General features: G+C 42.8%; 1 protein-coding gene across 1 annotated transcript in view; it reads right to left on the bottom strand.

Moving 5' to 3' along the window:
- VASP (vasodilator stimulated phosphoprotein) overlaps positions 1-13,539 on the bottom strand; it is a 306,350-nt gene that overhangs the window by 59,317 nt on the left and 233,494 nt on the right. Inside the window, exon 9 of the mRNA XM_033954725.1 lies at positions 9,918-9,963. Within this exon, the coding sequence (XP_033810616.1) occupies positions 9,918-9,963 (46 nt within the window). The remainder of the gene's footprint in view (positions 1-9,917; positions 9,964-13,539) is intronic.

Here is a 13,539-nt window from a genome sequence, read left to right as displayed (position 1 = left end):
CACCCCACTGGTGATGCTCTTCCAGTCCGAGTATTGTCTATTTATCCCCACTCTCTGTTTCCTATGTTCCAGCCAGTTTTTAATTCACATGAGTATGTCACCCTTGATTCCATGGTTCACAATTTTCTGAAGTAGTCGTTCATGCGGAACTTTGTCGAACGTCTTCTGAAAGTCCAAATAAACAATGTCGACCGGGTCGCCCTTGTCTATTCCTCGAAGAAGTGCAGCAAGTTCGTCAAACAAGATCTGCCTTTGCTGAAACTCTGCTGGCTGGTCCTCATCAGACCGTGTCCGTCAAGGTGATCAATGATGCGGTCCTTTATCAGTGCCTCTACCATCTTTCCTGGTACTGAGGTCAAACTCATTGGTCTGTAGTTTCCCGGGTCTCCCCTTGAACCTTTTTTGAAGATCGGCGTAACATTCACCACCTTCAAGTCCTCTGGAATCTTTCCTGATTTGATCAACAGATTGGCTATTAGTTGAAGCAGTTCAGCTATGGTCCCTTTTAGTTCCTTGATGACCCTCGGATGGATGTCATCCGGTCCCAGGGATTTATCGCTCTTAAGCCTATCAATCTGCCTGCATACCTTTTCTAGACTGACCGTTAACCCTGTCAGTTTCCCATTTTCACTTCCAGCAAATAGCCTGATGGGTTCCGGTATGCTGTGTATATCTTCTTCCGTAAATACAGACACAAAAAACGTGATCAGTCTGTCGGCAATTGCTTTGTCCTCCTTTAGCGCTCCCTTTATTTCTTGGTCATCCAATGATCCCGCTACTTCCTTCTCGGGTTGTTTCCCTTTAATATACCAAAAGAACGGCATGAAGTTTTTCGCCTCCTTGGCTATTTTTTCCTCATAGTCTCTTTTGTCCCCTCTTACTGCCTTATGGCATCTGCGTTGATGTTGTTTATGCTTATTCCAGTTTTCATCTGTTTTTTATCTTTTCCATTCCTTAAACAAGGTTTTTTTTGTCTCTGATCGCTTCCTTTACCTCTACAGTGAGCCACGCCAGTTCCTTATTCTTTTTCCTCTTTGATCCCTTGTTGAAACGCGGTATATATAGATTTTAAGCCTTGGTGACAGTATTCTTTAAAAGAGACAAAGCTTGCTCTAGCGTTTTTACAGTGTTCATCCTCTTCTTAATCTTCTTCCCCACCATAAGTATATAAGCATTGCCTCTGCCAGGTCAGACCAGGCAGTCCACTTCCGCGGCGGCCCCCCAGGTCCGTGACCTGTAATTGGTCCTTACCTAAATTATTCATCCCCTATTCATTTAGTACCTGTACCTATACCCTTCAATCCCCTTCTGCTTCAGGAAGCGCATTCCAGGTGTCCACTACCCTCTGAGTGAAGAAGAACTTCCTAGCGTTCGTTTTGAATCTGTCTCCTTTCAATTTTTCTGAATGCCCTCTTGTTTTTGTTGGCCTGGTTAGTCTGAAGAATCTGTTCTTCTCCACCTTCTCTATGCCTTTCATGATTTTATAAGTCTCTATCCTGTCCCCTCTAAGTCTCCGCTTCTCCAGGGTAAAGAGCCCCAGCTTCTTCAACCTTTCAGCATACGAAATGTTTTCCATGCCCTTTATCATCCTTGTCGCTCTTCTCTGGACCCTTCTTAAGGTACGGCGACCAGTACTGGACAGATGTGGGCGAACCATCGCTCGATACAATGGTAGAATAACCTCCTTCGTTCTGGTAGTGATACCCATTTTGATTATGCCCAACATTCTGTTCGCTTTCTTTGAGGCTGCTGCACATTGCGCCGCAGGCTTCATTGTTCTATCCACCAATACCCCCAAGTCTTTTTCTAGGCTGCCTTCCCCCAGCACCCTCCCTCCCATTGTATAGCTGTACATTGGATTCCCTTCCCCACATGCAAGACCTTACATTTTTCTATATTGAAGCTCATCTGCCATCTCTTTGCCCACTCACTCAGTCTGTTCAGGTCTCCTTGTAATTCTTTGCAATTCTCAACAGTTCTGACTCTACTGGAGAGTTTTGTGTCATCCGCAAATTTTTATAACTTCGCACTTTGTCCCTGTTTCCACGTCGTTTATGAATATATTGAACAGCAGTGGTCCCAACACTGACCCCTGTGGGACCCCACTTGTGACCCCTTTCCAGTCCGAGTAGTGTCCCTTTACTCCTACCCTCTGTTTCCTATCCGCCCTTCGTAATTCCCTTTTTGGAAGTTTAGTGCCGTGACAGTTGTTCTGGACTGATGTTTTGCCCCTATTTCCAGGTTGAAGCAGATCATATTGTGATTGCTCTTTCCCAGCATCCCTTCTACTTCTACATCTTGTGCCGGTCCTCACAGAAATTTAGAATTAAGTCCAGGATTGCATTTTCTCTTGTATTTTCTTTGACAAGTTGTTCCAGGAAGTAATCGCCTACAGTTTCCAGGAATATGGTCTCTCTAGCACAGCCAGAGGTGCCTAGGTTCCATTCTATTCCTGGATAGTTGAAGTCGCCCATGATAACTGCGTTGCCTCCCTTGCAGTTGCATTTAATTTCATCCATCATTTCTCCATCAATTTCTTCAGACTGCCCTGGGGGTCAGTAGTAGATGCCTATCCTCGTTTCCTGTCCATTTGTTCATGGAATTTTGACTCATAGAGACTCTAACTTATCTGTCTGTTGTGGCATGTTCTCTCCAGTAGATTCAATTCCCTCCTTGACTTATGTGGCAATACCTCCTCCTTTTTGAGTCACTCTGTCTCTACGGTATAGTTTGTAGCCCGGTAGCACCGTGTCCCAGACATTTTCATCAGTCCACCATGTTTCCGTGGTGCCGATGATGTCAACGTTATCCTTTTGTGCCACAGCTTCTAATTCACCCATCTTATATCTAAGGCGTTTGTGTACACTTGAGTTTGTAGCCTGTCCCCTTCTTGCGTGTCCTTCACTCTTGTGTCCCTTTTGGTCTGTCTTGCCTGTGATCTGGTGAATCTTCCCCTCCATCTTCCTGCACAGTATCCTCCGGGTATACCGGTTCCCGAACCATCGACTCTCTCTCTTTGTCGACTGTCGGCTTTCCCCTTCTTCCTAGTTCAAGAACTTCTCAACTTCTCTCTTCATGTTGCTTGCAAGTAGCCTCATTCCGTGTCTGCTGAGGTGGAGTCCGTCCTTCCTGAATAGCTTGCTCTTCCACCAGAACGTCATTCAGTTGCGCATTATGTGGAATGCTTCTTCCTCACACCAACGCTGCATCCACGCATTGACTGCTTGCAGCTCCATCTGTCTCTTCTCGTCTGCCCTAGGTACCGGCAGGATCTCCGAGAATGCTATCCTCTGCGTTCTGGTCTTCAGCTTCCTTCCTAGCATCCGGAACTGATTCTTCAGTACTTCTCTGTTGTAGTTCCTGTTACTCACGTTATTCATCCACATGGATCACCACCGCCGTATCTTCTTCTTCTACAGTGTCTTCTACCTTGGCTCCCGGTAGGCAGGTCACCAGTCGATCCAGTCTTCCTCCCACTAGGTGGCTGTCGACTTGTCTGATGATAGAATGCCCCATGACGATTGCTGTCCTCTCTATCTTCACTTGATTCTCCAGCCGCAGGTCCATGTCCCTGGTGTATGGAGCAGACCAGATAGAAATCCCAAAAACAAGATCAAAATCCAAGATGATCCAAAAGTAAAGACCTTTATCAACAACAGTGGTGGAGGGGTCAAAACTGCACCATCTCAGCTGAGTTTCATCTAAACAGGTTGACTCAAGAACCTATAATACTGGAATGGTGAAGGAAATTGCTTGCACCAAAAGCCTGAAATTGCACCAGTATAGACACCAAAAGGCTGAAACTGCACCAGTATAGAGTGTTAGTCAGTTTTGGTACAAGCAGTTTCCTTCATCATCTCGATATTAGCCTGTTTAGGCAAAACTTAGCTGAGTCAGGTGCAGTTTTGACCTCTCTGCCACTGTGGTCTCCTTGTTTTTTGGACTTCTATCTGGATTGCTCCATACCTCTGCTGATCTGGCTTTTGTAGATCACCTTTATGTTTTGTTGAACATTCATGTTTGGTTTACATTTTCATCTACATTTATGGGAGGGGGGGGGGGGGGGTTAGTCAGTCTTTCCACAGCATTATACCTTGGGGAAAATTCTATAACAAAGGCACTAATGTTTATGTACGTGTATGTGTGTGTGTATCTGCATAAAGCTTTTTTGCATCTATTTTTCATGTTGAAATGTGTATACATTTTTGGGCCCCTCTGTATATGCTGGAATTACCATAGATCCTCATTGTGTTTGAGAGAAGCTGTAGAATTAGCACAGATAATGAAGAATTTATTAAACAATGAATTTTGGGTTCCTTGAGATCTAATATACTCTAATCTAATACAAGATTTCTGAATCGCTCTAATACCATTTAGTTCAAGGCGATTTACATCAAAATAAAGCCATAGTAATTCTATGGGAAAATACAATTCCTTGGATAAAAAGATGTACTTACAATTCTTTAACTAAAAGTACTAACTTTACAATCTATCATATAAAATTGTTTTCACCTTGTCTGTTTCGGATTCCTATAAGATAAGTCAATTGCAAATTTTTGTTCATTTCTTGCATTGATAAAAAAATTATATGTGAAATTTTTTTTATGTTGCATACAAGTCACAAAAGTGAGATTGGTGATTGTTGGGACACCTGGTGTGCAGTGATTTGAGCACGTGGAGGGGCATAATCAAAAGAAATGTCTGTTTGATTTGGACGTATGATGCTAGATGCCCATAGTCAGCAGTGGTATAATATCCATTTTCGAAAACTACTTTTAGAATATTTTTGTCCAGGCCATTGATCATCCAGACCACCAGTACATCTATTTTTATACCACATTTTCAACCAAAAATTCATCTAAGTCCCAAATACCCAGAACAAGACCATTTGGACATAGGAGGTGTCAGCATTGTGATGGACTGGCCACTCAGACATGGCAACAGAGCAGAGTGGCACCTTACAGGGCACTGCTGTGAATTTCATAAAAAAAGTGCCACAAACATTGCACCGGAATTTCCTTATAGGATTATGGTGAGCCCCCCCAAAACACCTACTATACCCACCTGCCTACAACCCCAATAGCCCTTATGACTGCAGGTGGCACCTATATGGCAGTACAGCAGAGTTGGGGGGGGGCTCACATTTTCCACCATGAATGTAGTGGTTAGAGTGGCTTATGGGCCTGGGTCCTCCTCTCTATGGTTCAACTAGCCCACCCTCCAGGCTATTTAAGAGACCTGTGTACAACTCCACTAGGCTTTCCTATACTAGGTACTTATATTCTGGAGACAGGTATGTACATTTTAGTTCCGATCTTTGCAGGTGGTGAAGGGGGTCAGTGAACACTGGGGGAGTGTGTGGGGGTCTTTACTTTGTCTCTGCAGTGTGGTTATCTGGTCACTTTGGATAACTTTTAGACACTTATACCTGTTTTTACATCGTCCAAGTCACAACATATAAGTTCCATCCAGGAAGTCTCATAAAACCTTTAATTATCCATGTAGGACGACTAAGTCTAGGTCAGCCACCATCCCGCTCTAACTATTCCTTCAGATACGCCCCTTTTAGCTCTGAGTGGACAGCGGCATTCAGAGGCCTACAATGTCCCTGGATATGTCCAAAAAATAAGTTTGATTATTGGATAAATAAGTTGGATCGGCACTTGGATGACATGTCATTTAGGTCGTCCAAGTGCCGACTTGGGCGGGTTTTTAGATGTGTTTAACTTTCGATTACTGTACAGCAGGGGTGTCCAACCTGCGGCCCAAGGGCTGCATACGGCCCCGTGAAGTAATTTGTGTGGCTCCGGTCGAGGGCGATGCAGTGTTTTCCTCTGCTGCCCCCGGGGGTTTACCGTCTTGTCAGCTCCCTCCTCTGTCTTGCTGCAGCGTTTGCGTGGCCCCAGAAACATTTTTTTCGGCCAATGCGGCCCAGGGAAGCCAAAAGGTTGGACACCCCTGCTGCACAGTATAGAGACATAGAAGATCATTTATAATCCTGTTATAATTTTAAAAATCTCACCACGTCAAATACAAAGGCACGCTATTTAATGTTATCCCAATTAATTGTACATACACAAAAACCAGGGAAGCTACTAATATAAACATGGCTCCAATGCGCTTAGATAGCTAAGATAACATTTAAGACAATGAATTTGGCCAATCGTTAAAGCCCTAAGTATACCATCAAAGGCTTCCTCTAGTGTGCACTATACAGTGACCAAAAAATAATGAATGTAAAAATCTGTGAACAATATTTAAGGCAATAACAAAGTTTCCATGCATTTAAGTCCGCTTCCAAAACTAATCCCCCTCCTTTTTTTTTTTAAAGCCCAGTGTTCTCCCTAGGGCCTTTCAGCCGGGCGCTACGCCCGGCTAATTTAGATGACCACCCAGCTGTCATCTATAGCAAATCCTGCTGCTGCTGCCGCCGCTCAACATTAAAAAAAAAAACACCTCTCACCGGCTTGAAGACGCGAACTCAGTGATTTGTATTTATTTCACAGGCAGCTTCGGGGCTCTAAGGTGTGCTGTGCCGGCTTCCCTTCTCTTCCCTCCGAAACCGGAAGTTCTGGGGCAGGGGGGGGAAGAGAAGGGAAGCCTGTGAAATAAATACAAATCACTGCCGATAAGCACGGGACGGCACATCAGAAGCCGATCTGAAAGGCAGTCCTCAGGTTGCCTCCAGTTTTGCTCGAGAGGGTTACTGAGCTATTTTGCTGTTGTTTTTTTTAACCAAGCTCTGTCCTCTGATTGGGTATGTTTCCCTGTCTCCAGAAAGCAGAATAATCCTTCTGTTAAGTGTAAACAACACCTCCCACAAAGCTGCTGATAATGCCTCTGCTCAGATCGTGTGGCTGCAGTGAGTCTGGGACGACTCTGGGAGGAAAAAAAGGTGTCAGTTCCCTTCAGTTCCGGCAAGCAGAGTGATCAAGACCACGTGGGGGGTTTCTGCCTCGGGAAAGTTTAGTTTTTGGTTTGTAATGTCATTTTTTTTCTTGAGAGGGAGCAGAGTCCCAGTTGTGCCTCTGCCACTTGAATTTCCTGGCGAAGGAAGGGGGTCAGTTTCTCTGATCTTTCCTAAGTCACAGCAAAAGCCCATCGAGCCCCAAAAGAGGCAGGACAGCAAGTCATTATTAATCAGTTGTATGCATCTAAGGGTAGCAAAGAGAGTTTTCTCACTGGGTTTCAGTGCTGTTTGCTATTTGAACTGCAGTGCTTAAGGTGTGCAGCTCAGAAGAGAGGTGTTTTTTTTGTGGGTTTAGAAAAAAAATCATATCCCTTACAATACAGGGAAAAAATCTTGGCAAATCATCAGAAGAGAGCTGCTACTTGAAGCTCCTACAATGGTATAATTTTGAAGTGCAGGGATTTTCATGCTGTGCATTGTGCACAGATGTTGGTATGAGTTAATGATTGCGCAAACTGGGCTATGTGCACGGCTGCTGTTTCCAAGTCCTGCAAGAAGGTAGAGTTGTAGTTCCATGACAGAAATCGAGTTTCATGGGGCTGCAAGATCCTCGTTTTACCCAGTCCTCTAGGTTTGTGTGTTGTCACTATGCATGTCATATTTTTTGTGGTGTTTTGGGGGACACGAGTGACTAATTATACTTTTCTTGGGTCTCTTTTTGGTATCAAACAAAGTTGTTCCTTAAGGATCTTTTTCCTGTACATGTTCTTGCCCTAGATGGAAACACCAGGAATGGTCTGTCATAGGAAAGGAAGGGTCAGAGAGAGGGTGGAGAGTAGATGGAAGGGGTAGAGAGAGATGATAGATGTTGCATGGAAGGGAGTGAAGACAAATGTTGAATAGAAAGAAGAGAGTGAAGAGAAGATGATTAAAGCAGAAACGACAAAAGATAGAAAAAAAAATTGTTGCTCTATGTAGAATCAAGTAGTATTGTAACTATTGATTAAAGTTTATATATAGGAAATGGAAATAAGGCAGTTTTTTGAGACTAAACCCCTTTCCTCAGGTCAGGACAGGATACCATAACAGCTTTAAACTGTACTGTCTTGAAGAAAGATTTGGTCTCTGAAAGCTAATTGAAAAATGGATTAATCCAATAAAATGGTATTTTCTTATTTCTCATTATTTGTTTTATTTCTATTTGTTAATTTGTAAAGTGGTGATTGTTATATATCAGTTTTTTCAAATTTACATCTACTGTCTTTATATTTTGCACAGTAATAGGGACATGTGTCACTGTTTCTGTGGTGTTGCATTGTATGCAGTCTGATTTCTTGGTTCAGTTTAACTTTTGTCTACATATTTCTAGTTTTAGTTTGTGATTATTTCATATTGGGCGAGGGTGTATCTGTTCTGTGTGTATAAAAAGGACATGGCTTTCTGTTAGCAATGACTGTACAGGATCAATTGACTGACTGTGCAGGATCTGGCTTTAGTTTTACAATGTGTGTGTTGGTGTTCTAGTGCTCACTGCAGTGTTTAAGATGCTGCCTTTTCCTAGGTGCACCCTTGTTGTGTGACTCATGGATTATTACTAAAAATATTTTTTTTATATAGAGAAGAGTTTACAAAAAATGATTAGCACTGGCTATCACATATACTAGGTACGCCACAGGATTTAATGACCCTATTCTTACTTTACTGTTACACACCCACTATAAAGAATTAAATTAAAGTTGTATTAATAAGCAGCTTTCAAATGACATTATAAGCAAATAAAAATAAAATATTTTTAATACATTGCTAATTATTACCTGCATCTTTACCTAAACTGTTTTGCCCTAGCTCTCACTTTGATCTTAATCTGCTACTTTATTATTTTGCTGTAGTGCAATCACACAGGTTTCTTTCAAGGCTCAGTAACACCTCTCCATAAATTATGTGGAAGAGGTCTGGAAGTGGGGATCGCATCTATTTCATATCCTCAGTGAGACCTCAGGAAGGAACCTAGTGATCAAAACATTATTAGAGGTGCTGTAGAGTTGTTTCTTGTATGACTGGGTGAGCTATATTTATCTTTTTTTTTCTTAGTTGTTTAAATTCATGCAGAAATAAATGGCTAAATTGAACCCAATGACTTCATTAACGCATTTCCCTTTTTTAAACCTCTATACCATTTGAAAGAGGGTGCATATCTAATTATTCACTTCTAGAATTGGATACTTCTTAAATTTAGTAAAAATATTCTGGCACAAGTGTCAAACCTTAAAAAAGAAAGTCATATTGAGCATTAGAAAACAATAATAATTAACTAATAAAAATAGTATACATTTAGGGCTCATTTTACAAAGGTACGCTAGCGTTTTTAGCGCACGCACCGGATTACTGTGTGCTATCTGAAAAACTATCACCTGCTCAAGAGGAGGCAGTAGCAGCTAGCACACGGGGCATTTTAGCGTACGCTATTCCGCGTGTTAAGGCCTTAACACACCTTTGTAAAAGGAGCCCTTAATTTTCCCCAAACAAATTTCCCCACCCCACCCGGCTACTTTTTCATGCCACCCGGCTGGAAAAAATTTCTGGGGAGAACACTGAAGCCGTTAGGGTGTTTTATCGCAAGCCACGGAGGTAAAAGCTCTGACGCTCATAGAATTCCAAGGAGTATCGGAGTTTTTACCTCCGTGGTCTGCGATAAAAATTCTTAATGTGGCTTCATTAAAGAGGAGGTAAATGTGCTAAATCATTCAATCAAATTGCAGAATAAACTGAGAATGCCGAACTTATCTCCAACTACGTATTTTATATCATATCCATATGTAATGGAATAAAAACAGGAGTACTGGATTAAGTTCCCTTGCTACTTATGCTCATGAAAACAATCAAATAAGATAGGGGAAGGAATATTACACAAATCCTCACACTTCCACTACACTCAGCAGAACATTTCTTGCTCTTTCCTGTTATCCTGGCATAGTGTCCCAAGGAACTCCTGCTGCTCATTACTTACCACTTTGCAGACTTGGCGTTCTAGTGCTCACTGTCTCAGAATCATCCTGGCAAATAAAAATATAAAATGAATTTGACAAGGCCTGAAAATGCTGAAAAGAACAAATGTACTCATAGATGGCTGTTCACACCAGTAGCATAGCCAGACCTGTTATTTTGGTAGGCCCATAGTTATATTGAATGGGCCTTCCCAAATACCCCCCTCCTGCCACCACACAATCTATCCTGCATCTTGCCCCTCCTTCTGCCACTGGATCTGCATTTGCCTTTACTCCCCCCCCCCCAAAAAAAAAAAAGTGTAACTCAGTTACATGCATTCACTACTTGCACTGACCAACCCTGCAGGCCCCACCCTAACTGATGTAAATTCCTGTTTTCTTTCTATTTTATTTCCCTCCCTCCCTCCCCCACCCCAACCCACTTAGTGTGGTTACTTTGCAGTGACAGTACTTATCTGGGGTCCATACAGAGATATTAGCTCTGTGGTACCTAAGCATACCTCAGTATTAAGCAAATTCCTTCACTGTTGCCAAAGAGGCAGTCATTTGTGTTCAGTTTAGTACCTCCAATTGTTTTGAAAAGTTGGCACCCATGAGACCATGCACGAACAGCTGGCTTTTACAAAGGTGCGTTGCTGAACAGTGAATGCTAAATGCCAAGCTGCTCATAGGAATAGAATGGGCAACTTGGCATTTAGCATGCGCTGTTCGGCAGCATACCTTTATAAAAGAACCCGTATAGGGCACAAGGGAAGCCATCCATTTGCATCTCTTGCACTGACATCACCAAAGTGGACAAAACAGGAGCACACCAAGTCAGTTGGGAGCATGTCACACAGGGCACTTGTGACATTCCTAGGACCATACACAAGGGCTTTTTTCAGAGCCCCACAATAATGGGCCCCGAGTCCAGCCACTAGATGTCACTACTAAGTAATGCTAAATATAAAAAACGTATTGAGGATACTGCTATGATAGCCTAGGACCATTCATACCACGTTAACATCAAACATTCATTAACATCACACCATCAATATATGAAATTATAAGACAACGGAGAAAAATAAACCTCAAGTGTGAGAGGCCGGGACTACACAAGTACCCGAGTCTATTCACATCATCACTGGTTTATAAAAAAACTCCGTGTACATTTAAATCAATACTTCTTCATACACACTCAATAATTTTTTAAGAGTTTTCAAAGAATATTTTCAAAAGTGTTTCAGGGTGATATATAAAGACCTATTCATGGCATGAACCAGACCCCAAACTAATCATTAACAGCACGAGGGCTACAGCTCAGCTAAACAGGTGTATGCAATTTGTTGAGGCATGGAGAATTGGAGCTCAAGAATGAGAACAAATAACCACTCATCTGAAAAAAACCGGAGTGTCCCAAACGATTCTCAGTCTTTTGTCCCGTCCCGACAGAAAAGTCCTTCTGTTTCGCCTAACAGGCTACATCAGGGGAAAGATCCAATGTCCAAAATAAGCTCCTGCTTCCTTCAACGCCAAACAAACTTGCAGCTGGCTTCTCTCGAAATAGTGTTGGGACTGCGAGATGCGCCCGGTTCGAATAAAACAGCTTACGAACCGGGCGTCTTGACGTCATCACACAAGCGTGATGCGTGATAGGCTAAGCCCCAGCCATTCATACACCAAACAAACTCTCTGTGTTACAGATAGGTCTAAAATTAGCGATCCTAAAGTTCTAAAGACAGTCTTACGTTCAGAAGAAAGGTTGCCATTCATGACAAGTATTCAGACCCTTAGGCTCCAAAGTTTGCAAACGATCTATCCATAATTGTTCCTTCTGCCAGAGCACTCTCCTAATGTCTCCTCTCCTTAAAGATATAGGCAACTTCTCAATCACACAGCATTTTAAGTTCTCAAACCTATGATCTTGTTGAACACAATGTGCTACAATCGGGGCCGTTAGTTTACGAGTATTTAAACAACTCTTATGTTCTATCATTCTTACTGTTAGAGTACGTGAAGTTTGGCCTACATAAAGCAAAGCACAAGGACAAACTAGAACGTATATAATGTTCGTGGATTGACAGGTGGAAGTGTGACGTAAGATATAATTCTTACCATCACTTGGATTGCTAAAGCTCAAGGTTGTCATCATCAGAGAGTTTGTTTGGTGTATGAATGGCTGGGGCTTAGCCTATCACGCATCACGCTTGTGTGATGACGTCAAGACGCCCGGTTCGTAAGCTGTTTTATTCGAACCGGGCGCGTCTCGCAGTCCCAACACTATTTCGAGAGAAGCCAGCTGCAAGTTTGTTTGGCGTTGAAGGAAGCAGGAGCTTATTTTGGACATTGGATCTTTCCCCTGATGTAGCCTGTTAGGCGAAACAGAAGGACTTTTCTGTCGGGACGGGACAAAAGACTGAGAATCGTTTGGGACACTCCGGTTTTTTTCAGATGAGTGGTTATTTGTTCTCATTCTTGAGCTCCAATTCTCCATGCCTCAACAAATTGCATACACCTGTTTAGCTGAGCTGTAGCCCTCGTGCTGTTAATGATTAGTTTGGGGTCTGGTTCATGCCATGAATAGGTCTTTATATATCACCCTGAAACACTTTTGAAAATATTCTTTGAAAACTCTTAAAAAATTATTGAGTGTGTATGAAGAAGTATTGATTTAAATGTACACGGAGTTTTTTTATAAACCAGTGATGATGTGAATAGACTCGGGTACTTGTGTAGTCCCGGCCTCTCACACTTGAGGTTTATTTTTCTCCGTTGTCTTATAATTTCATATATTGATGGTGTGATGTTAATGAATGTTTGATGTTAACGTGGTATGAATGGTCCTAGGCTATCATAGCAGTATCCTCAATACGTTTTTTATATTTAGTCTGACTTACACGATTGAATTTCCACATATATTTGGTTATACTACTAAGTAATGTGCATGACTTTTACCCCCAAGGGCTCTATCAGGGCTAGATGCACTAAACACAATCATTAAGACCGTGCGAGTTGCTGTTGGCCAATTTTTTGGCCAATTGTGGAACAGCAATTGAAGTTCCAACAAGTTTCCATGCAAATGATTTGCAAGGAGGTTTGCTATGTAATCCTCATTGGACCAATTGCTCTGAGAGGTACTGGACACATATACAGAGCCAGTTTGAGGAAGCCTGAACAGCTGAGTGGAAGAGAAAGCCCCAATGCAACCTCCTACCACTCAGCTGTTGGTTTTTTTGGGGTTTTTTTAATGGCACAGATGTGCATGTATTACATACACACAATATCTGCCCCATTAAAAAAATGCCTGTGCCGCTCCCCCTCTCCCCCCGGAACCAGAATGGAGGAAGGAGGGATGCCCGCTACCTCCTGCCACCATGGAACCCCTCCCCCGTGCCAGCCAAAATCAGCAGGAGGGATGTCCATTCCCTCCTGTCACCACAACCCCACCCTGCAAGGCCCTTCTGAACCAATCCCTCCCTTTCCTTGCTCCCCCTTCCTAAAGAAAAAAAAATCAGGAGGGATGCCCCCCCCTGGAAATTAGTTGACAGCAGGAGGGATGCCCAGTCCCTCCTGCTCCTAAGGCCCACCACTGGGATGCACAGGGAGGGGCCTAAGGCCCTGATTGGCTCAGATACCTTAGGCCCC

The sequence above is a fragment of the Geotrypetes seraphini genome, chromosome 8 (genome assembly GCF_902459505.1).
Source record: "Geotrypetes seraphini chromosome 8, aGeoSer1.1, whole genome shotgun sequence".
In the NCBI taxonomy this organism is placed as follows: Eukaryota; Metazoa; Chordata; class Amphibia; order Gymnophiona; family Dermophiidae; genus Geotrypetes; species Geotrypetes seraphini.
Note: the sequence above shows the minus strand (reverse complement) of the source record. Positions and strands in the feature narration are given on the sequence as shown.